This window comes from Caloenas nicobarica, chromosome 2 (genome assembly GCF_036013445.1).
Source record: "Caloenas nicobarica isolate bCalNic1 chromosome 2, bCalNic1.hap1, whole genome shotgun sequence".
Taxonomy (NCBI): domain Eukaryota; kingdom Metazoa; phylum Chordata; class Aves; order Columbiformes; family Columbidae; genus Caloenas; species Caloenas nicobarica.
The window spans coordinates 102,278,575-102,304,215 of NC_088246.1; the positions used below are offsets into that span (position 1 = coordinate 102,278,575).

At 44.5% G+C, this 25,641-nt stretch overlaps 1 protein-coding gene across 3 annotated transcripts in view; it reads right to left on the reverse strand.

Moving 5' to 3' along the window:
• CARMIL1 (capping protein regulator and myosin 1 linker 1) overlaps positions 1 to 21,603 on the reverse strand; it is a 197,683-nt gene extending 176,080 nt beyond the window's left edge. For all 3 annotated transcript variants that reach the window (XM_065629473.1, XM_065629472.1, XM_065629470.1), the window contains exons 1-2: positions 21,143 to 21,603; positions 17,150 to 17,247 (exon numbers count right to left, since the gene is read on the reverse strand). In XM_065629473.1, coding sequence (XP_065485545.1) covers positions 17,150 to 17,247; positions 21,143 to 21,182 — 138 coding nt within the window. In that variant the 5' untranslated portion in view covers positions 21,183 to 21,603. The remainder of the gene's footprint in view (positions 1 to 17,149; positions 17,248 to 21,142) is intronic.
• Positions 21,604 to 25,641: the final 4,038 nt, after the last annotated feature.

Genomic DNA, 25,641 nt, shown 5'->3' on the forward strand with positions numbered 1-25,641 from the left:
AGTAGGCAGTGTAACTCAGAGTTAATGCTATCCTTGTGTACATTATGTGGTCAGACATCTGAAGCACCAAAACCAAACAAAACAAAAACCAAAACACACACACACACAAAAGGTTTTATTTTCAAGTTTAGATTTGTTCACAATCATTCCCTCCCCCAAAACAAACAACGAAAGGCAGAAAGAACAGAAGAACAGCAGGAGAAACCTCAGTAAAGCACTGTTTTTCAAGAGCCAGGCTCAGCCAACAACCACACACCCTCCTCAGCAAGCACCAACAGCTGCAGGTCAGTGTTCTCACACAAGCGCTCGCTCCTTCCACAAATGTCTTAGAAACAAGCTTAAAGAAAGTTTACTGGAAAAGCACCCAGAGAAATGATAGCGGGGCTTCACCACTGTGAGTCCTCACAGGAGACAAACATTAATATTCACACCAGAAATGCTTCCAGCATCCACAAGTTTGGGTGTGGAAACAACGTTCAAACAAATATCCAAGAAGCGAGACTCAAGCCGCTGAACAGCAAGGTCTGCACATCTGTCTGAGACTTCCAAGGAATGGTGCTAAATCCACCTAGAAAACAAACACTGTGGCATTTTTGTAAACACATAACCAGACAGAGGAGGTAACGATACAAATTCAACCAATTATTTATTCATCGCAGATGACACACTCGGTTCCAATTAGCACTCTCACAACTTCCATGGGTTTTGCAGCACTAAAACAAAAAGGAAAGTTTGATTCTATGCCTTGGAAATGAAGCATTTTGGCAGATCCAGCGTCACGGAAAAGGAGGAGTTTGCACCTGATAATCGCACTTACGGCATTCTTTAGTAGGAAGAGGTGGTGGTACATCTGGCACTAAACGAGTACTGACCACACATCAACCAAGGGTCAGTGTCCTCAGCTGCACACTTATCCTGGAATCCAGCATCTCTCCTCTGAGGAGACACTATGAACCAGAAGGAACTATCCCCCCATTTCAACACTGGATGGGGGACAAAGAGCCTAGCAGTCAGAAGAATCTTGGTTTCTCGTTGCTCAGCTTGGTTTACAGAATTTTAGGAGACCTGCACCACCACCTGCCACGCTCATGGCCTACCCTACGGCTCTTTCACCTGCTACAGGACTTGGGACAGATGTAGAGCTGTCCTTTGGCCAGGTAAGAGTGAAGCTATGGAACTGCTAAGATGACCACAGTTGAGACCAGATAAAACTCACAAGTTTGAGGCATGGGAAGGCTTAATTCCTTCGACTTCTTTACTAACAATGGCCATAAAAACATTTAGCATGTAGACTGACCAAGTCCCCCAAAGCCACCTGAGCTCCATCACTTTTTTTCCAGCTTCTGTTCACCCAATTTGAGAAACACTAGTTGACCCCTACTCTGAGAAAAAAATTATGCCTTTCCTTCCAGGCCTTCTGCTGTGTGAGGAGGACAAGGTTCACAGCTGCAGTCTGTCAAGCACAGAAAGCAAGAGGGAGGCTCACTCAGTCTGAGTAATTCCTCTGGCCTTGATCTCTCTCTCCCCGGCCTTTCTTTGAAATATTCTTCAGACAGCTTCCCATTTGCTGCTTTGGTCTTTTCCAGGGGACAAGTCAGCTCTTCCACTGTCAGCTATCTCGACGGCGAAACTGCTGTCCCAGGTCACTGCTGGTGTTACATCCAACTGCATGAGAAGCCCTGAGGCTACCTCTCTTGACCCAGAGGAAGAACTTCGCATTGCCAAATTGGTTATTTTCAAAGCAAACAAAGAAATACACACAGGTGAAGACTGAGCTAAAAATCTACCACGGCTATATTTTCTAAGAATCAGAACCCAAAAAGACTGTATTTGGAAAAATACCTTCTCAAACAAACATCTAATTAACTTAGTTAATTCTGTTCTTCTTAGTTAACTCTGTTCTTCTCCCTTTAGAGGAAATGCCTGTGTCCCGGATTAGTACCAGGTATATTTATAGCTCCCAAATACTGCAATGCTTATCTAAGAAAGGAAAAATAAAATATTTTAAAAAAAAAAAAAACACCAAACAAGTCAGAGCATGCCCAATAAGAATTGAAAAACAAGCCAGTGCTTACACAAGACAGAGCTTGGGAAGGAAACACAAAGCCTTGATTTGTTTGTTGTTCTCAAATCATTGTAACACTAAAAATAAATTAAAAAAATTAACACTGGATGTCTAAACTGAGTTACTTTAAAATTAAAACTTCAGAAAGTTTGAACTCTTGTAGCTCATGTCAGAAAAGCACACCTTTCGGTTTCATACTGTACATGTATGTTCTTCATGAGGACGGCATAACAGCGACATTAATACAGAAGTACACGTAACAACACACATTCCACATAATATGAATATTCATTTTTATGTAGACCTAATATATTATCAGACCTCTGGACATATTTTCAAACACATGAGATACTCTTGTTTCTATTTTCAGTAGAAATCTGGAAAAATCTAGCATTTCAATTTTACATGACTACACGGCTTAAAGAACAGGATGGAGAGAATCTATCAGCCTGTTAAGTAGTCTAGTCTGAAGAGCACTTCAGTAGAAAGCAGAAATGCATAGTATTTGCATTTAAAATAAATAATAATAATAACCCTTCTAGACTCTCAGTGGAGGTTCTTGGGTTCAGCCAGAGTGAAAGGGATTTTATATCACTTGTCAAGCAGAAAGCATGCATTTAATAATGAATAAACGAAGCCGATAAAGCTACAAGAACTCAGCAGCACAGAAGGTGAACTAGGCTATGGTATTTCACAGCAAGTGTCACAGAGGAGTGTGCTCAGGCTGAAACAAATGGGCATTGCAGAATCTGCAGACGCGCTCGCTGTCTGGGGAAAACATATTTAGCAACTGAACATCATCTTGATGCAAGAGGCATGCTGGGCTCAGAAGGCTTGATTTTATTGCCTCTTGTTTCAGTTATTCTACTGACCTTAAAATAAGAGTATAACACAATCTTCGAAATGTATGTAGTCTGTGTGTAATACATTAGGCAATATATAATAAAACAGCTCTTTAAGTCACAGACCTACCTAAAGCACCAGTGTGTGCAACTTTATACGCATTAGTATACCTTCATGGAAGGGGTGATTATTAAACACACTTAAAAGCTCAATGCTCATTTTACGCATGAACTCTGCCTACAGGAGGGGAAAAACATCAATATCCCCATTACAGATGCTTGAAAGCATCCTTACCACACAGTGGTATAGTGATAACTGCAAACCACTACGAATTTTTACTGCTGTGTAATGCTAAAATCAGCTCAGGACAGATTTTCCACTACAGGGGAATTTAAAAAAAAAAAAAAAAGAAAAAAAAAAGAATCAGAAAAGGAGTATGATTTTTCTTACAGTAGCAGCTTAACACTGCTGCTGGAGGTGACTGTAAGCCAGATACTAAATTTCCTCATGTCAATGCATCCACAATGCCCTAAGCATTAACCTAATGCCAAGTCCAACTGGCCTGGCTCCACCACGCACCAACAGATCCACTAATTCTCAGGCTGTGCAAGAAACTCTAACAGGGCAAATCCAATCCACTCTTCACCCTGCAAGTGTGGGGTCCAAAAGCCACACTTAGACCAGGGGAGATTACAGGTAAGAAACCAAAATCAGGTTTTGGTCACATTTGAGTAGATGGAGTCCAGCATAACTGAACAGATGGGTTAGTCAGAAACCCTGAAAATGTAACAGATCAGTGTTTAATGAATTTTCATCACCCAAGTTTAAATGATGGCAGGTCAAATTCCACATGACCACTTTTTTTTTGGTTTATTTTCTTAGACAATGTCATCAGATTATCCAAAGGTCAATTATTAAAATCTCTCTCCTCTCTAAGGGAGGGTCATCCGATATCCATGAACATAAAGTCTTCCAGGACTTACGCAGTGTCCTTCAAGATACAAGTGGTAAGAACCACACTGTGCCAAACAACTCGGACAGCTTCCCAAAGATTAATCTGGACCCTACAAGTTTTAATATAATAAAATGTTCTGAGAAAATCCTTTAAGTCTTAATTCAGAGAACTGGACCTCAAAGCTAACGCACAGCTTGAAATACAGTTTTGAGGGACAAGGGAGCAATGTTCATGAACTGTACCAAGTATGCACTTTAAAACACTTAGGCAATGCTCTGTCAGTTTGCGACATTTACTACAAGAGTATCCCTACAGAAACAAAACTTAAGCAATTTGTGATGCTATGACAACTTGTCTTTCAAACGTAACTGCAAAGGTATAAACAAGTAAATGTATGAAAACAACACGTTTTACCAAAGGATCTCAAATTACTTTACTGAGAACTAAGACCTAGTGAGATGGATGCTGTATTTATAACCAGTCCCTTTGCCTGGTCCATAGAAAATGCACTTCAAGAGAACACAAAAACACACACGAACAACTAAGGCAGCTTGCTTAATTCCTGCCAGGCTTCTGACTGAGAGCCTCAAGTCTCTGCCAGCTCTTCCTCTTTATGTTCCAGGAACTTCAGAAAACAGTGACACAGGGAGGTAGAGAAAGTATTCCTCTTCTTTTTGCCAGTTCTATCAGGCTGTATATGCCTTTTTGCACAAGCTGAGCTTTTTTAGAAGTATTATCAATAAAACTAAAAAATTAGCAGGTGACGATGACTTGAGAAAAAAATTCCAAGTTCTATCTAAACATAAGGAAAAACTTCAGTTACTTTAAGGGTGCCAGAGCACCGGAACAGGCTGCCCAGAGAGGTTGTGGAGTCTCCTTCTCTGAAGACATTCAAAACCCGCCTGGACACATTCCTGTGCCATCTGCTCTGGGTGAACCTGCTTTAGCAGGTGGGTTGGACTAGATGATCTCCAGAGGTCCCTTCCAACCCCAACCATTCTGTGATTACTTAGAGCCAGAGAGCATTAGCAGCAGGCAAAGGAGGTCCACAGTGCTCTGTGCCATTAACCCCTTCCACACAAGCTTCACGCTGGTGGTGGCAGAAAGGAGAAGCACCATCAGCACCACACAAGTCACATCCCAGAAAGCAGCTGAAGACAACAGGAGCAGTTACAGAGGTGAAAGGGGAGGCTGAGATGCTGACTTGCCAATTTTTCCTTCAATTACGCATACATCCTTAAGGCCAGTCTGGATTCCAAACAATTGTCTGCAATATTTTCTTTGTGGTGAAACTAAACAGACCCTCCAAAAAGGGAAAAACAGCATACGGAATATTCTAAAATAAACAATGGAAGATGAAAATAGAAAAAAAAATAGAAAAAATGGAGAAAATAAAATAGAAAATAATCTATTTGGGGCGGACTTAACCACTCAGGCTGAACAAAGCCCTACTAAAATTGCATTAAGGCTACATTGTGATAAATTAACACCATACAAAAACCTGCAGGATTTTAATTTCACACAATTTCATGCACATAGAAACTACAGCAGATCCATCTAATAATGTTACAGGAAATACTTTAAAAGGATAGCATTACACTGCAACTACTACATGAAACTAACTCATCTTTAGGTTTCTTAATTTTTGCTAAATGTTTTCAAAATATTTCACAGGGAAAAATATATTTCCAAAGCTTACAATAAGCAGTTACTAAGTTTAATAACTCTTGAGCTGCTGACAAAGTTTAACAATAAGAGGACAAGCGTCAGCATTGATTCTGCAACCACCTAAACTCTTTCTAACTTGATTGTGCAACTCTGAAGAGTTGAGACCTGCACATTTTACCACTTTTAGCAGTATTCAGTGCAGGTAAAAACCAGCAACAGTTTACAACTGTATTAGACCACTCCCAAAGACTCTTCTTGATATTTGGCTAAAGATTGAACACACACTCTTGTCCATATAACCAGCTTTTCCAAGCTTTAGTTGACCTAACCTACATAAAAGCCTAAGAGACTCACATTCAGCTTCTCCTGCTATTCTCCTGCATGGTGTAAATAAGAAACTAAATGGTAGAAAAGTGGCTTTGAAATAATCTCTGAGGGAAACAGTACAGATTATGTAAGATACAGTTAAATTCACCGGCAGTCAAATCTCTGAGATGATGTCTTCCTAAAGCAAAGCGAAAATTATAAAAATAGGGTAACACAGCATTGTACTCACAGACTAGTCCCTTTTAAAGTCTTTTAAGCTCCTCTGGCACTATCCACATCAGCTAATGACATTTAAATTGCCATGTTATACTACAGTTGTTTACTTGTTTGGGGTTTACTTTTTTCCTTTTTTTCAGCCCAACGGCTCATCTATATAGAGGGCTGGAGAGAGCAATGTAAGCAAGTCGTGTCCATCATACTACCTTGCTTCCCCTCCGGACAAGCATCATCTGCACAGCACTCTGTTGAGATGCTAGCGGTTGGTTTGGGTTTTATTATTGGGGGTTTGTTTGGTTTTCTTTGTTTGTTGGTTGGTTTTTTGGTGGTTTTGTTGGTGATGGGTTTTTTTTGGGAGGTTGTTTATTTGTTAAAAAAAAAAAAAGGCAAGCTGCTTTGGGAAAGGTAGAAAGAACCTAAAGCCAGATTTTACTAACAGCTCCATAATGCCCAGTATGAACCAAATGGCTTCCATGATACAAATAACATAGATCTAGCACAGATTTTGATGCAATCAGAGAACAAGGAAGAAGAGAACTTGGCTAGCAGGATCAGGTAAAATTGTATACAGAATAAGTTGATGGCAGCCATCAATATTTTTTAGCATATCCGCATTATTTTCTGTCCATCATCCACATATCCAGCCCAAACTGGTTTATGATTCTATTATTTGTGGGGATGCTGAGGTCTTTGGAGATGTTTGTATTACCTCTGTAAGGAAAGGAAACAGATGTGGGGGAATACACCACTGGGAAAAGGAGGACACTAGTGTGAGAAAGGGTAGACTACAAAGCAAACTCAAGCCCTGACAGTAATCTACACACAGGAAAGTTTCCACAGACTTGCTGAAGCAGAGAAAATGAAAGGACAGCAAAGGGGGAAATGGAAAGCTATGAAAGGGAGCATAAAGATACCCATAGCATATGCAAGAATTGTACACAGCATACACCAACATGCTTTGCGAAAAAAACCAGGCATTTCAGTACGTTCTTAAGACAGGAGAACAGAAAGCACAAAGCCAAAACACTTGCAAGGTGCAGATGTGAACAGTGACACAGTCAATAAAACTGCCTGTTATATGTAAAGCACATTTTCCATGTTACACTTCTTAATAATAACATAAAATACATATTTTAGATTTGAAATATGAACAAACTTACAAAGGCAGCAGAAATCAGGTAAAGCCAGCTGCACTAAAAATCCAGACATACACATTGACCTACCTTCAGAGCTCCTTACCCAGGGCTCCTTGATCTCTGCAGTGGAGTAGAAGCTCACGTGGTGCACGGCTGTAAGACAGTATCATTCTAAAGCACCCGGCTCAAGTGTTCGCAAAGAGATGAGCCTCTGAAAGGCTTCCCCTTTATCAATAGATATGTGTGAAAAGTTTCAGTCTTGCTAATGGCCTTGAAGGCAGAGAGGGAGAAGCCTTTTCATTCAAAGGTCGACCCTGGGACAAACACAGCAGTGCCCTGTCTCCCAATACGAATCAGGGTCAACAGCCATTCACTTCCCCTAATCAGATCTGAGTGGAAACTGCTCCCCAGCAGCTGTATCACTTTCTTGTTTTCCTCCCAGGCCCCAAGAATAAGTAGGTATCTGTAACCTAGCTCAAATCCTCAAAATTTCATGAAGCTCTACAAAAGCAGTGGTTTGTCAAAGTTTTATGTACAAGGGGAGAATAGGAGAGCTGAGTATGTGTTCAGAGAAAGAGACGTACCTGAAGTGCTTATTCCATAAAGACATGCCTCTGGCAAGCATCTTTCAAGCACTCAGGAGCACAAAATGGAAATGATCTCAGCCTCCTAATCCCTGGCTATGGGAGTGCTTCCAGACATCTCAGCCACACCACTGCCCACTGCACAAGCAGCACACTGCTAAATGCACTGCTTTAACTGCAGAAAGGGGAACAAAATTAAATCTAGTTATCGATCTAGCTAAAAAGCACAGAAACAAACACGACTCAGAAAAGCAACGTAAGACAGAAATCCTAAGGGGAAAGCACACACAGCCTCTCCCCTTCTGTTTTCTGCTTCCACATACACACCTCCTGAAGGCCATCCTGCTGTCATAGAATCATACAACAGTTTGGGTTGGAAGGGACCTTCAAAGGTCATCTAGTCCAACCCCCTGCAATGAGCAGGGGCATCTGCAACTAGATCAGGTTGCTCAGAGCCCCATCCAGCCTGGCCTGGAACGTCTCCAGGGATGGGGCATTGACCACCTCTCTGGGCAACCTGTGCCAGTGTTTCACCACCCTCATTGTAAAAATTTTCTTCCTCCTGTCTAGCCTCAGTCTCCCCTCTTTTAGTTTAAAACCATTACTCCACACCCTGCTAAAAAGGTCTGTCCCAAACCTTCTTATAGACTCCTTTTAAGTACTGAAAGGCCTCTATAAGGTCTCCTCAGAGCCTTCTCTTCTCCAGGCTGAACATCCCCAACTCTCTCAGCCTGTCCTCACAGCAGAGCTGTTCCAGCCCTCTGATCATTTTTGCGGCCTCCTCTGGCCCCTCTCCAACAGGTCCATGTCTGTCCTGTACTGAGAGCTCCAGAGCTGGACACAGGACTCCAGGTGGAGTCTCGCCAGAGCAGAGCAGAGGGGCAGAATCACCTCCCTCGACCTGCCGGCCACGCTCCTTTTGATGTGGCCCAAGATATGGGTCAGCTTTCCGGCCTGCAGGTGCGTGATGCTGGCTCATGTCCAATTTGTCATCCACCACGGGCCACAGGCCTTCTACTGCATGTGGGGATACAAACACCACTTGTCGGCCAAGGGAACAAGCTACACAATGTCAAGCACCCACAAACCCGGCCCACAATTTCTTTGTTTTGTTTCTGTAAAGGTTGCCTTGCAAAGAAGATCCAGAAACATAACTTGCCCAAGGAAGAGCTGCTCCTCGCTCGCTCACAGTTTCTGTACTGCAGGCATCTTTGCATTAGCCACACAGGACATGTACACCTTTTTAATTTGTATTTTTTTCAGAGGAGCGATTGGCGTGAGGGTTCATTTGCAAAGCCCCTTGAAGACTGACAGTAATATAATAATGTGCAAATACTGTCCGGTCAGAGAAGCCCTCTGCTTTGCCAAAAACCCACCTATCCACCGCTCTCCCAGAAGCCGCTGCCCTGGTCCCTGTGGGGCCAGGCAACCATCTCTCCCACGCTCATCATCAGCAATGTGACTTCTTCACCAGACTTTGTGCCAACCAGCAGAAACTTATTTCAGTTTGCTAACATTAAAATCACGTCCCGCAGCTATTTGGACCTTATTCTGCTACCCTGACTCCCCAAGCCAGGGTAGCTCTTCCCTCACCCAGCAGGCCAATTAATTTGGTCAGGTCCATATCAGGAGTGCTGGGTTATCAGACTCTGGCTCTTAAAATTAAATTTTCATCATAACCCTTTGTCTTCTTAAATGATCGAACTGGGGAAGCTATCGTTAACAAAAAGATATCACTCATGAGGTGCCACAGAGTAGGCGTTCCAGCAACAGGGAGAGATAACACAGGAACAAGGGCAGAAATCAGCTTGGGGACTCTGTAGCAGTACCAAGCACAGCAGCAGTTATACTTAAAGAATAATTTTAAATCCTGGGCCTGTAATTACTTTACACAGAAGTAAATTACCACCACCACAAGAATAAAAAAAAAAAAGTAGAATTGTAGGTGATCCAAATAAGTACTTTAATAATCAGACAAATCAGTGACGTTCATTCATTTTTCCACCACAACAATGGTTGAAGAGAGGGTCTCTGAGCAACAAGAAGCATTTTTCACAGTATGCTGCGTGAACTTTTCAATTAGCAGCCCTTGCAGCCTCTCTCAAGCTGACTGCATCCTCTTCCACACCACTTACAGTGAAGTGAACCATATTCCCTGCCTGGAAAGTCTTTTCTTAGAAAAAGTATGTTCAGGCAGACAAAATAAGCTGTGAGAGAAAAAAAGAAAAGAGAGAAAAAAATACGGACAAGTTTTTTTGCATTTATATTGGTCTAACAAATAACACATTCTGTTCCCTTCCAAGCCTTCTCTTTCTTGGAAAAATAAGCCCTCAGTGGAGAAGAGTGACTGAGACAAGAGGTTGATCATAAGGCTCATTTTCTATTTTTTATTTCCAGCTTTTAGGAAGTTATATGTATTAGTCAGTCTTCTGCCACTTTTATGCAGAGATGTCAATGCAAATTTTTGCTTCGGAAGGTTCCATTTGCAAATAATGGTGGCAGGGAATGAGGGCCTCTAGAAACTAAAGTACATTAGCAAACCACTTTGGTACATTATATATTCAGCAAAAGAAGTAGAAATAGCGTGACAGGTTTTTTTTTTTTTAAAATGGTTCTTAATTGGATATAGGAAAATTGACAGAAGGAACAATTCCATGAACAATTCAGAGCCATAGTGGACTCCTGCCTCCCACCACCACTCCTTTTTTCCTCTTAGCTGTTAGAGCTGTGAACAAGAAAACCAGAAGCCGCTAAGAGTGAGGTAATGTTTACATTTCCTCCTCCCAGAAGACAGATAAGGATATATAAGCCCACAGATGGGTATGTACATGCAAAGTATGAGACAGAACAAAAGCAAGTACTTTCAGGGCATCGAAAGACCAGTTACCTTTTCCTACTTTTTCCCCTATGTGGACCAGTTGCCCAAAACAAAAGAAGGGGAGAGCAAACAAACTGCTCTTCTGATGTAATGGTTATAACGCCCTCTCAAAGCATGCAAATAATATGCTATACTCTGAATGTGCAAGAAACCTCCTTTGCTTCAATCAAGTGTCAAAGAAAACATACATCTCTGGGCAGAGCTGCAGTTAAAAGGACACAGAAGTGCCAGGACTGTAGCAAACCTACGTTTTGCCAGGGTAGCCAGAGAAAGAGGACTGTTTCAGTTTGGTGAAAGGCCAATTTAATTAAGCAAGTAGATTATATCTTAGCCTTAATGCAGACAAACCTGAGGGAAAGGAGCCTCAGAGTTTATTTGTACTGTTATTACGCTAAAAAGTGTGTTGACATCCATTTAAACACAAAACAAGGTCCTGTCGCCATGAATGCTTTGAGTGCAGGAGAGGACAGAAATAAGGAAGGAGAAGAGGAAAGAGAAAACTAAAAGTAGGAATTGGAAGTGGAAATTGAGGAGAGAAAAGCAATTCCCAACCCCACCAACCCAAAGAAGAGGGACGCATTCCTCTCAGCTTGGTCAATTCCCTTAATGGCCAGTTTCACCTCCTAGAAGTGGGAACATCTCAACAAAGAGGATTTGAACATTTGCATGCACCATCACAGCATCAGAATGTTAAATCCATATATCCTCCCACCGGTTAAAAAGTAAAATTATAGATTGGTGTATAACAAATGTAGATTTCAGTAAAACTTGCACATAAATGAGTACTTTTTTCAAGCAGTTCCTATTTTGGGACTATATACAACTGCATGACTGGATTAATAAATTCTTTTTCCAGCAGTACTCTTATTATTTCAGTTTTGTGTTGCAATCTTATTGGCCACGGTTCATCTGTTTTCTAAGAGGCACCTTGTAAGTGTATTAAAATACATTTTCACATATAAGGTTTTTTTGCTTACTCTACCTCACTTCATTTAGATCGCCTGACATGAGGGATGTACCAACACCTACTTCCTTTCATCTTCATAAACACACACTTAAGAGATATGTCATAACACTCAATGTTCTGGGTGGAGAAAACACTATTATTTTAAAAGAATGTCCATATTTAACATTATTATCACACACCAGCTGCCATGATACAACGTGCGAGTTCGCACACATTTTATGTAAAACTAACCTTGGACAACCCTGTGGGCTTCATGCTCTTAGAGATTTAAGACAAGTGCATATTTTTTAAGGCAATACATTTGCACCTAGCTAGATCGAGAAATTCATCTCTGTTTGAACAGAATATCATGGATGGATTGAGACAAAAGATGAGCAATGGAAAAGAAGTGCCAGAGCTTTTAATCCCAAAATAGTTTTGGCAGTGCAAGATATCACTGCCTCTACCCAGAGACTGCCATCCTTATAGCTGAACAGGCGCAGCAGCTCATAAGCTCTTTTCTCAGTTGCTTCAGTACAGCCAGACAGGTGGTTCAAGCAGCATTCAGCAGCCACATGGACAGTGCACAAGATGGCCATAAATGCTCCTTTAAAAGTAAATACAGACAAGATTTTTTTTAAAATTTCAGTCTTTATAAGTAAGTCTGTAGAAGCAGAATATGAAGTTTCAGACCATGTGCACAGAACAAATATAAACCTATTGGACAGGAATCAACTAAACATTTTTGTTTTAAAAGCCCATGGAAACATATGTCCCAAAGAAAGTGACAAGGACATATAAATCACTCCCAGTAAATCCAAGTTGGGCATATAGTACATTTTAAGGAGAGCCACCTGCCAAAGCAACTGTCCCGGTTGCAGAAGTAGTACTGCGATATTTTAACAAAGAAAACAAAATGACCTGGGGCAGCAGCATAACTGGAATTCCCCAGTGGGATTTCCTAATAAAGTACTCATGGTCACTACATCACATCAAACTATTCTATGACCCTGAGGTTATGAAAACGTAAGGAAAATGACCCCAACCAAAAAAACCCCACAACAACAAAGCAGAAAGAATCCAGACCAGCTATACAGAATGCATAGTCATTTGCAGCAAGTATAAGATGCCAATATTTCCTCACATCTAATGTCTAAAATAATATTCTGGCAAGGAAAATTATTTTCAAAGGCAACTGGATTAGGAGTATTCTCTTTTATTAACAGTAAAGGAAAAAAAAAAAAAAAAAAGCAAGAGGAATCCTGGGATTTTGGCCTGTCATGAACCATTCCTGAGAACACTGGTGTTATTTCATAACGAGCTGATCAGATGTATTTAACATATTGCCTTTATTTTAAAATTTTAGCTTCTCAAATGATTGCTACTAATTACAATAAATCTGATAAGAAGAAATTCCAACGGGAAATATTCAGAAAAAACATTATAAAGATATCTTGGGTATCTCGGGGTGGAAAAAAGCAGCACCACAAACACCAAAACTAAGAAGCCCAGTTTTCTTCTGGGGTTTGTCTGTAAGTGATAATATGATAATCACCAAGGCCTCTGGGTTAAAAAACAAGACAAAACACTGAAATCTCTCTCAGGGACAGGGCATTCTGTCTGATCCCTGACCGTGCCAAAAGGTGGGGCCTTCAGGGGAAGGAGTAGGTGTAAAGTTTCTCTTCTTTTTCTGACTGTGTCCCCACCCCCCAACCCAACACTATTGTCATTACAACTGAGACCTCTACTCACCCATCACCTTAAGCTGAAACCAGCCAAGAAGGTCAGAAGCTGTCAGTGTGAGGAGGAACACGGCAGCCACTCAGCATGATGCCTGAAGCCTTGTCCTCATCCAAAACCAGGTTTGAACAAAACGATCCCACAAAACCAAAGCAATCCTCGGCCGGATTACAAAATAGTGACATTCTTATCTATTTTAACCCGACAAGACTACTGTTGCGATAACCATACCAAAGCCAGACACCATGGGGTCCCCTCCTGCAGCAGTACTCTGCCTCTGGCTGAGGGCCACCAGGAGCCTCCCAGGGTGGCCTGCTCAAGGGTTCTTCTGGAGGTTGGCTGCCTGCATCCAAGGCCAGCTCTGACATAGTACAGGTACGTGACCCAAAACACCGGGAGAAGCCTTGTCTGGGGCTCCCCATATTGCTCTGGAGCTCCAGCACCCAGCTCCAGCCTAAGCAATGCCACAGCTACGCCTGTGTCCAGCAGCTTGTCACCACTCAAGGTTCCCTCCATGCCATCCCTAATGGCAGCTTTGCTCTGCTAGACGATAAAGAAAGCTTGGATGGGGCTGGGGTTTGGTTCTAATTGCTCAAGGACTGATCTGCTCATTCAAGCTGGTTATTGGCTTTTCAGGGTCAGATACCAGTTTTCTGCCTGCACACCTGAGACCTGGTACCAGCAGAGCAGAGGCAGTTGAGCTCCTCCCCATGTTTACTGGTTTGCATCATTATGAATAATTGGAAAACCAAATAACTGCAAATTGAGATTACTAAGGCAGCAAGCTTATTGTACAGACTTGGCAGGGGGCAATCTCTCACATCAAAACCCAGTCATAATTTCCAAACTCTGGCAACCAGAGGTGAGGTCCTAAAGCACCTTATGGCAAGCATGAAGTTCACCCTCCAATTTCACCACTTTAACATATGTACCTTATTTCAAGCAACACCGGGGTTTTTTTGCACTTTAGTCTCAGACTCCAATCCCCATCTTAATTATCAGAGGAGTTTCCTAGAGCAGAGTGATGGTTATATCCATATTTGAGTATTCTGCACCTCGAGCACACTGTGAAAAACAGGACCAGAGTTGAGTGTTTTTATAGTTACCTGCCAAGTGCAATCATTTTTAAACAATCTCCCTTTCTCAAAGTGGTACTGATTTTGCTGGATTTTCCTAGGACAGAAGACTCAGAGATCATTTAATTAAAGCACAGATTTGGGTGCCAGGGCTCAGTGCCAACCTCTGCGATCAACCTCCTCTAAAACCTTGAGCACATTCCACCACAGCTCTGGGGTTTGCTCAACTGAGAGCAACTGTTATTTTCTCAAGTGCTGGACCCAACGCATGCTACCTAATTTGCGTGTAAACACTCAACTAGTAATAACATTTAAAACGAAATCTCAAAACAATTCACCGCTAACCCGTGCACTCAAGAGACTGTGCTCAGAAAAACATTAACGTTTCAAAACTAAGCTCTCAGAAGTCGAGGAGTGCCAGCATGAAGGTTGCCCATGCAATCATATTTGAGCCCTCTGGTGCATGCACTTAAGGATATAGTCTTTAATTACCAAACTGCTTTTGCCGCCAACGCTTCATTCAGCATTCGGTTTGACATGCTCACCCAAGGCAGGGCAATTCAGCACTGAGTTCTATGTGCCCTGGTCAGAACGCAGACATATGCATTATTTACTGAATACCCTTAAGTCCCAGCTTGGAGAACAAAAATTCTTAACTTCATTGGCAGCTTTCCTATGATGTTCAGCATTAAGCACATGCATATTTCTGAAGCAAAGTTTATCGCTCTTTTGAGGAGAGGAGGGTATATCTCCTCTGCTTCACAGGTATGAAATGAGAGCATGTAGACACTGTAAGGCCAAGAAGCCTCCACTAATTTGAGGTACCCAACTTAAGGTGCCGCTGGTGTCATGTTTTTCAGAGAACTGCATCCTCAGAAGGAACCACAGTCTCCACTGGCCTCTGCCACAGCAGCCAACACTCAACACTTCTGCAAAAAAGCCCACATAAAGATACGCACATGCAACTAGTGAAACATTGTAAAAAAATGTCATTAGCGATTTGCATAGCTTCACAAAGGACAGTTTTCTTCTGTGGCAGAAGAAAACCCAAAATCCAACCCTGGCAGCCAATTTCTCCAGCCATGAAAACATTCTCTTTTTTGTAATATGAATCCTCTGCATTTTTGCAAAGATCAAGTGGTTTTCCACCAGATAATACCTCCTTCAGTAATTCATCCCCTTGAAAGACTTATCCTGCATACTGAAGACAACATGCACGCACACAAGAACTGCCACTAACTTGTGAACCCCTTCAGCAAGTTCCCTCCCTTTCAGTACCTCTTCAGTCATTAAAGGTTAAAGTCCCCCACCTGAGAGCTCAGGAGAGAAAAAACATCTGAGTCATCATATTTAGGCATTTTACCGCTGAGTAGTTCATGCCTCAGAAACTTCACTGAGAATTCAAAGTTTGACATTCTTTTGGTCCCATCAGATCAGAATAGTATTTCATATTTCCACAGTATATTTCACTATTGATAACAGGAATGATTCTGTACGAGTCAAAAAGTCAATCAAGTGTTACTGCTTCAGTGAAACTGTCAGCCTTCCCCATAAACATGGCTTTCAAATAAATCCAGACGATCGATCAACATCCACATACTCAACCTATTTCCAGTACAAAACCGGAACTGTAAACCTAGGAGCTACATAAAACATGCATCAATATTACGCAGAAAATATTCCAAATTCCTTAAGTAGCTGTTCTCACTGTAAAGTAAACCATTATCAACAGTCTTACTGCCCTGGGATAATCAACATGTACTTCATGAAGATAATTCAGAACTGATTAATAACCTGCAGTTGTTAAAGACAAAATAGAATATCTGTATGGGGTGTGTACCTAAAATCTCTAACAAGAGTCTTGGCAATGAAACTTTCAAGTATGCAATCGCATTCTTACTGATGGAAAGCACCAAATTTCAAACATCTTGCAAAATATTATAGCATCACTGTACTTATTTGCATTTGTTACTCTAGTTGTCCTGAGAGGTATCAAAAGAATGAAAAAATAAAGTGCCATCTCTTTTTGCACATCCAAGTATTCAAGATAATATGCAAGCGTACCGACTCATTACCACAGCTTTCTTCTTATCAATAGAGGCCAGCAAAACTATTACTGAGAAAACAGGAAAGCATACTTAAGTGAGATTAATCTGACACTCTCCTCCACTACAGTTTTAGGAATGACAGTGGAGGATCCCACACAGTAAGCATTTATTTTAAATTGCAGATGTGTGACTTAACAGAAAATACTAAAAAGCAGAAATAGTCATTTGAGTTCAATAAGCACAAAAGTTTTACTGTTACTCTTCAATGCATAACGGTTTCAGAAGATTCTCAAAAGATAAGTAATTCTACATGCTTTATTTTGCATTTCTTGTCCACTCAAAATTCCTACAGATGTAAATGGGAAACCTAACTAGCAAAAGCAGCAAATTATTTTAGAACAGGTTCTAATAATAGCTTGCTTTACCATCAGTCCACAACACAATACCCTAAACTCTGAATAATAACTCAGTGATAAACACATATGTACATGTGCACACCTGCACATCAATTTGCTGTGCAGGCTAGCAAGAAAGCAGGAAAACAAGTGATATGTGTATCTTATGGTACACACAAAGTTCAAAGAATCCTTCAAGAGGAGGATTAATGCCTTCTGAGAAGATACTGGCTTTCCCTCCACAAATTTAATCAGTCAGTCACCATACTTACCAATATTTTGTTATCCACTTTATCTCCCTTGGTTTCCAGTTTTACTTTCTTCTTGACCGAAATTTTAATTTTCCTCCCAATAACATCCCTGACGCTTTCTGCAATAAAAGAAAATACCTTAATGAAATATCTTCAGTGTCAACATGAGAAGGAAACAGACACCACTGTCAAGTTTTCTGGAACACTCAACTATGTTGTTTAACTGCTTGAACTCATTGAAGTCTTACGGACATGCACCAGTACTAAACACAACACAAATAAAACTTTTGCAAGTGTGTCATCTACACAATAAGTTATGTCTACTATGACACAATTATCGACTTCATACACCAGGATTCTAAACACAATCTGATATTTCTTTCCAGCACCATGTAGCATATGCACTGGTTAGATCTACTCTGGGAAAATACAACGAATTGCTCACTTGCTACTACTTATACCTGAAAAGCCTGCTAAAGCCAACTAGCTTCTTGCATTGCAAAAATGTTAGCCTGTTGTTATTATAATCAGGGAGGCTAAATGGGTCAGGTAACGGAAAAGCCAGCGTTCACACACTCTGCACTCTGCATGTTTAAGGTGCAAAGCAAACTGAGCAGACTTCCAGACACCAACACCTGAGAGCTACGCAGTGGATGCTGTGGAAGGCAACATTGGTCTGGGTCCAAGTCTCAGTGAAACCAGCTTATTGTGCCAACACCAAAGTTACATTAATTGCCGTAATGTTTTAGTACATATATGCATACACATGTATATGCAGTCTCTGCCAAGTACCAAATGAACCAGCCCTACCCCTAAACATCTGCACCCTGGCCTGAAGGGAACATATACATAGGGAACTGCATCAGAAAGCCTATACAGCTACCGACACTGATGTAATTGGGAGATAAACAGAGGAGTTCAGCTATAGAAGAGCAAATTTGGCACCTCCCCTAAGTTTCAGTCCCCAGCCCCCACAGAAAAAGAACGAGCAAGAAATCTTTTAAACACATTAACCTATTTCCAGCACTACAACTGGCGTCTGTAGAAGGCAAGTCTCCACCCTACCCAGACACACACACTTTGCCCTTGTGCATGCTAAAGTTTAAAGGCTAAAATTGAAGATAATGGGCTCTTCTTAAGGCTTTTAATTATAGTGCTCTGTGTAGCACTTTCCTGCACAATTTTCATCTGGCAGTCTGAATGCATTAGGGCAAAAAACACACCATTTATTAAGCCTGGACGTTCAGCCCAGGCCACAGCGTTCTGCCTGCAGGGCAGGAGGGTGTGCAAGACAGAAACGTGCCTGGTTGGAGTGACTCTCCACCAGAAAGAGTTCTTTCTGCAGAATCGGCATGTCTTCCCCAAGAATTTTAATTTTCCTATCAGGAAACAAAAGCTCCTCGGTAGCAGGGGCTTGCCCAGCGAGAAGCCTGTCCCAAGCCGTGGCAGAGGGCCAGCGCAGCCAGCTTCCTGGGCAACCGCTTGGTCAGAAGCCAGGCTGCAAGCTCCCCGAGCAGCCAGGTAAGTAAAGCCTGGGGGGAAAGTCCAGCCCCATCCTCCCGATGTGAACTGTTTTCCCGAGGCTCTCCCATGGCTAATGCCTGCTTCTGGTCTTTCTGCCCCTGCTTGGGAACTCAGAGGCAAGCTGACCACATAGTCCTTTTTCAAAAAGTCCTACTTCCTTGCAGAAGGAAAGGTATTGCTGCTGTCTCTGCTGCTTTACGTCCACCCTCAGCCTCCGCCTTTTGGTTTCTACTCTCCCACAAACAGCTCCAAGTGCTTGCATCTAGCAAGGGTCTTCCTCCCGATGCGCCGGCGTGGGGAGACTCACTTCCCCTTCGCTGTCCCACCGCAAGCCCTCAGCTCCAATGCTCTTACTTCAACAACCCATAGAGAGATAAAGGGCCTGGAACCCTAGACTCCTTCACAGAGCATCGGGATGTCAGCTCCCTCCAAGGCTCTACCTGCCAGAAAGGGCTAGAAACGCTTCTTCAAGGAGTTAAGATATAGACTTCACAGATATCCCCCATGTGACTGAAGACACTTCCTTACACATCAGTGGTAAGCGGACTTGCAAAGCAGTTTTTCAGATTGAGAAATACAAACATAACATTGATGGTCATATTTTCAAGTGCTCGTTCATTTTTAATACTGTAGACTATGAGTGCCTGCTTTCAGACAGCCAGACCTCGGAGGAATGGATCCAGGTGAGCCAACAGTAAGAAAGGGTTTTTTTTGAAGACTACGACCTACGAGACCCAACAAAGGTCACACGGGAAGTGAGTAACAGAAGAAAAACTGCAGCTCAAACACTCCTACCCCCAGTTTAATCTCCATGCTCCGATCACTAAGTGCTAAGGCATGTCCTTTCAATCCTGTTCTCAAAACACAGGGTTAATACAAAAAGCCTATTTAAAAGGTTACATTTTAACATGCAGACACCAAAATACTGCTAGGAATCAAACCATTCTACATGAACAGATCCACATGCCCCTTGACAAAGCGAGCTGGGTGGGTGCAAGGCATCAGGACTGGGTGGTAATACTTAAAGTTGTTCAAAGCCACCAGATGATGGGATACATGAAGATGCTCACTTTGCTCTTCCTCGTAATATGCACCACACCCCACTCATGGCACACAGGAGTACAGGGCAGATCCACATTGAGCAGTACCATGTATTAGCACCTCAACATGCCTGGCCATTTTAAAAAAGAAAAAGTTGATGTTTTTGACCCTGGCTACTCCTACCTCGCACACTTCCCAGCTCATCGCTTCTTAGTAGTCAGCTATGGATTAAAGCAAACCTCATGGTTTGCACATTGAAAGGACTGCAAAATACAGCTATTTCATCTGTACAGAAAAAAAAGGGAAAAAAAAACCCCAACAAAACTGTGACAGCTGCAACTTTCCATCCAGATTTTTACCAACATTTTACAAATGTTAAAACCAGCTCCCACCAATAGCGCTGGCTGATGAAATTGAAGGAAATGCAATAGTGTAAATGAACTAAGAGAGGTTTGCAAGGACTGTACTCAATGCAACATGTACCTTGTTGCCTCACAAATTTCTGTTTCCATCTGTCATTAAGGCAACATTTTCCAATAAACTATTCTCGATTTGGTGAGATCCTTAGATCTCTCTTCAACAGGCAAAACTGCAACTAAAACCAAAGGAAGTTTGGCCTGAGCAAGGTGGCTGAGGACCAGGCCTAGAGCACCGGACCCAAATGACACTGGTTACCAAGGTACTGTGTTAATGACCCATTTACCGAAAGCTCCCCTGTAGCGATGACAGTATTTTCAGGGATCTTACCACCACCTACGATTTCCCAAGAGTCACCAATGGAACACAGGGGTTTGTGTGCATGCGACCGTAAAACTTTAATTACAAATACCCTCGCTCCCTCGTACACACATAACAAAATGAGTCTTAAACCACGCAAAGCCCAGGGAGGGAAATAAATAACGATGCTCGGAGCCTCCAGCCCGCGGCGTCCGGCGAGGCGCCCGGCGGACCTGCCCCGGTGCGGCTGTCCCGGCGCGGGCGGCACGGGGGGCCGGGGCAGTTTCACCGCGCGTCTGCCGGACCCCGCAGCTCCCCGAAGACCCCCCGGGCCCCGCCCGCCCGCAGAGCCCTCCGGAGGGCGGGCACGCCGGGGAGCGCCGCGCTGCCCGGGCAGGGTAACACGTTTGCAGCCCCTGCCCGCCGCCCCCTCCCCGCTCCCCGCCGCAGGCCCGCAGCCCCCGCACGCAGCAGCGGCCTCACCGCCTCCCGCCGGCTCCTCGGAGACCCCCCCCCGCGACCTCCCACGCAGCCCCCGCGGGGCACCCCCGGCTCTACAGCACACCCCCCGCCTTGCAGCAGCCCCCGACTCCCCCAAACCCCCCACCTTCCCGGCAGCGCTGCAGCCGGGGGTCGCGCACGCCGGCCTCCAAACTTAACAACCCCCCCCGCCTTCTCCCGCAACACCTTCCCCCGGGACTCCCCCTCCCGCCGCCAGGCCCCGCTCCTTACCGATCAACTCTTTGGGGACGTCGGAGCTCTCCTCGGCCATGGTGGCGCTGCCCGGCGCCCGGGCTGCTTCAGCGGCGCGCCGCCCCTCCGCCCGGCCAGGCGGGCATGCAACCAGCGGGGCGGGGGAGGAGGAGGAGAGCCGGCCGTGCGCCTCGCTGCGCTGCGTGCGTGTGTGCGGCGACCGCGGACGGAGGGAAGGGGCTTCTCCCGCCCCGCCGAGCCCGCTCCCTCCGCGCTACATGACGCCCCCGGCTGCCGGCGCGGCCAAGAGGGGCATTTCCAGGGGAGGAATGGCCGGCGGGCAGCCGTCAGGCGCGGCGGGCCGGGCTCACGGCGGCCACCGCGCCGGCTCCCTCCTTCCCCCTCACACGGCCGGCCCCTCCGCGCCGCCCGGCTCCCCCCCGCCCGGCACCGGCGGCTGAGGCGCGGGCGGGAGGAGGCGGTGGCGGAGGCTGCCCTCACCCCGGCCCGGCCTCCTCACCTCGCGAGAGCCGCCGGGAGCCGCCCGCCCGCGCCCACCCCGCACCCGGCGGCAGAGGAGGTGGTGGCGGCGGCGGCCGCGGGCATCACCCTCAGGGAGCCATCCCGCCCGCCCTGCCGCGGGGTGGGAGCAGGAGGATGGCAGCGGGCTGGGAAATCCAGCGCGGCGAGGGCGGCCCCTCCTCCGCCCGAGCAGCCCCCGGCGCTGCGGCGGGGCGGGAGGGCGGCGGCGGGGGCCATCTGGCGGCGGCCGCGGGTGGAGCGGCTCGGCCGCCCCGGGTCCCTCCCGCCGCCGCAGGCCCCGGCTGCCACCCGTGTCTCCGGTGGCAGCACCGGCCCTTCTCAACAGTGCCTATCGCAGAGGCACCGCGGGAACCCTCCTCTGGGTTCATATCGTTAAAAAAGGTGCGCGGGATGAAGGGGGTGGCTGCCAGCCTCAAGCCAGCCCTGGCCGCCTGGGAAGGGGATTGATTGCCCGGGCTAGATCGCTTCAAGCCGTGGAAAACCGTGACCTTTGATCCACAGCTCATCTGCCTCTCCTGCACTCCCCCGCCTTATCTCTATGGGGACGGCAGCCGCTTCGGCACCTGTTCTGAGATAACGCCCGCACCAGAGAGCGCTCAGCAAACTCCTTCTGCAGAGAGAGGCACGTCTCTCAGCTTGTGCTAGGTTGAAGGGAACCGAACGTGCCTCCATTCTCAGGACAAAAAAAAAAAAAAATCCGCAAAATGCAGCGTTTTGCTGGTTGCACTTTGCCACTCAGAATTTTTATCGTGTGTAACAGCCACATTATGGAAACACTGTACTCAAGCTGCCTAGCTACAGCTATAAAAATAAGGAGAGAGATGCTTATTGGATGAGACTGAAAGAAGAGGCTCAGCAGCTCTGGAAATCCTTCGTCTTGCTTCTGGTAGCGATGCACGGTTCTAGTGAAAGGATCATTTTCACTGCAGCAGGACTGCGATTGGCTGCCCTGCATCCTAAAGGGGTGGATTACTGCATAAACCTCATATTTCAAGCACTCTGCAAGTGAGTGACGGATCTGGGAGATCAAAGTCATTTATGTCTGATTAAGAAACCTGAAATGTGTTCAGTGAGAGCAACAGCATACATCCAAGAAGAGGGTTTTTTGCTGGTACAATATCATCCTGCTGCACTCTGTTTCCCAGGGACTGCTGCATACCCTGGTCTTCAGAAGAAACATGACGAGCAGTTTGAAATTGGTGTGACTTGTCAAACAATTTTATTATGATTCCCCATGGCACCAACCAGCTCTCCAAATAATGTCAGAGATTATTTTACCAATATAGACAGGATTACCACAGAAATTACTACAATTTGCTCTCTTTCCAGTTTGCCGTTTACATGTATCAAAAAACAGCATCCTTTAAAGCAAATAAACAAAAAGTGAATATGTTAGTAAAACAATATAGTGAAGAAGCTATGTGCTTTTAATATATAGCAATGTCAATCAAACCTTATCTGAATATGTATGCGTGTATGTATATATATAGAACACACTGTATTCCATTTCCATTGATGGTCATCTGCTCCCTTTTCCTCACTGTATCTGCATCCTTTTCCGATGTATGCAGAATACCTGATGATCTCTTCCTTCCCATCAATCTTGCCTCACAGCTCAGCAGAAAACTGTGTTTCTTGCTTGCTGGATACAAGCAGACTTACTTCTACCGAGAACATGGACATATTTTGGCAGGAAATGAAAAGCGAATTGAGAAGCTTACATCTTTTCTAATACACAGGAGGGAAAAATCAGATCACTATGTCTGCACAAGAAACGCCGTGTAATTTCATGCAGTTACTTCCTGTTTGAGTCTTATGCCCCGTGTTCAGCTAAAACTTCTAGAAAGATCTCTTCCATAACTCTTCACCTGCTCTGAAAAAAATGTACATTTTTGGATCTATAACTGCTTATCCATGAGGCATGAAGAATGAATGATGGTAGCAAGAAGGGGTATTTTTGTTTGGTTTGGTTTGCTTTGGTTTTTGGGTTTTTGGGGTTTTTTTATCACCAGCACTACAGGCTAATGAAGTAGCACTGCTAAGGCTACTGTATAATTCCTGGTCTGAAGCCTAGGAGGCTGGACCTAGTTCAAGGTAGGGAAGGTACAGACTAAGCTTGGGTGGATTTGTCCCCCCAAAGCCATGTTCAATCAGGAAAATGCATCATTTCCCATTCCTTATCCCCTGGGCAGGCGGCACAACATGATTGCCCAGGCAGGCTGCTGCTTCCTGCTCCTCCAACTGCAGTAATACCTTTGATTTTGGCGCTATCACAAAGTCAGCCTGGCCTATGAAAAGAGAGGTGTTTCCAATCCCAAGGGTCCACCTCCCAGGGCAGAGAGGGCTGGACCGCCTTCCCAGGAACCAAATAAACTCCCAGGGCCTCCTGAATGGAGACTCTGCAGTTTACAGGCAAAGCCACACCACGGAGCGTTTGCTGGCTTTTAAGGAGGTGTGTTTTTCATCGTTTTCCATTGACCCTTACTCTCCAGAAGTCAGTTTGGCAGGGATGCAGCTGTTACATCTTCCCCAGTGACAAGAGCACTTGAAGAAGCTCAGCATCCAACAGCAAGTCACCCTTACCCGCTCGCAGCTGTTTGCCACTTTCCATGTTGTGCCAGTGTGAGAAATTGGGATACCGTGTTGTGACCTGAATCAGTGACAGTGGTCAGAAAGCGCATTTTTGTCATTTCAGTATTTTAATCGTCTTTTATCCTTCCTTGGACATTAATAGAGGCACATCGGAACAGCTGAGGAGAACATAGGCACCGAAGTTAAACTGGGACAACCGAGCCAAACTCAGGTGGGTTTCCTGCCTCGTCTCAGTGGCGTTCCCGTAATTCTCAGGTGCAGCCCATTCTCTGAGCTGCTCCTGAGCAGTCCTTGCCATGTTGTCAGCAGGGCCTCCTAACCTCACATTACCTGCATCGGTGGAAATCATCACATCTTGGGTGCCCTGGCTAGGATCACACCCTAGATGTAGCACAGCATTGCTACCAGGGCAGAAGATCTGTGAAGTCATTTCAAAAGTCATCCAAATGATAACCAATTTGCCTGCCACAGGAATGGCATCTGTGTGGTTTTGCTGGAGATATTTTTTTTTTCTAAAGAGTGCTCCAGTTGTTGTAGTTTCTGGCGTGACAAAAATGCCGATGAGAATAGTGGACTGGATCATGTGTGTTAGATGGCTGCAGGGAGCGTTGCAGCATCCACAGCTTATACTTAACTGACAGTAATAGAACAGGAGGGAACTGGGAGCTTCAGAAGACATTGATCAGGTAGACATTTGACACAGAAGGGGGTGAGGGGGCAGGGACGGGAGTGTCATCAGAATGGCAGCCTTCATGCATCAGGTTAACCCTTAATTACATGAAGTAACTTTTGAGGAACTTCTGACTCCACTTCTCACAGGTCTGTATTATCATGGCACCTCACACCCTGTATTGACATACATATTCCCATTTTCCACCCTGTCTGTCTCCCTTGTCCTCCTTCTCAGCTTAAATCATCTCTTCTCCTGCAGATAAGGCAGGTGTCAACATGAGTTGGTGCCAAGCCACACACACTGTCGCAAGGTAGGTTATTCATAGTCTCAGCTGCTGCACGTCCTCCCTGCCAGCTTCTCTGCCACTTGGATTATAGCTTTAGCACTGAAAAATCTCAGCCTTTTTTTCCTGAGAAGCAATAGTATGATGTCATTGATGTTATGATGTGATCAATTGCATGATCCTACTCCCGCTGAAACTAGTGGAAAGATTTCAGTTGCCAACAGCAGGTGTCAGATCAAGATTCAAGTGACATCCTGGAGTCATCCCGCTGCAGAGCAGCATCGCAGTGGGAGGAACCAGGTGATCCAATCCAATTTGCAAAGCTGCCTTGCAGCATGCAGCAAAAGCTCAGAACATCTCATGGAAGATGGGAGGGAAAGCAGCTCTAGGTAGAAATGACCCAATCTTGATAGTTGCATTTCTAAGAACAAATTCAAAGGGTTGACT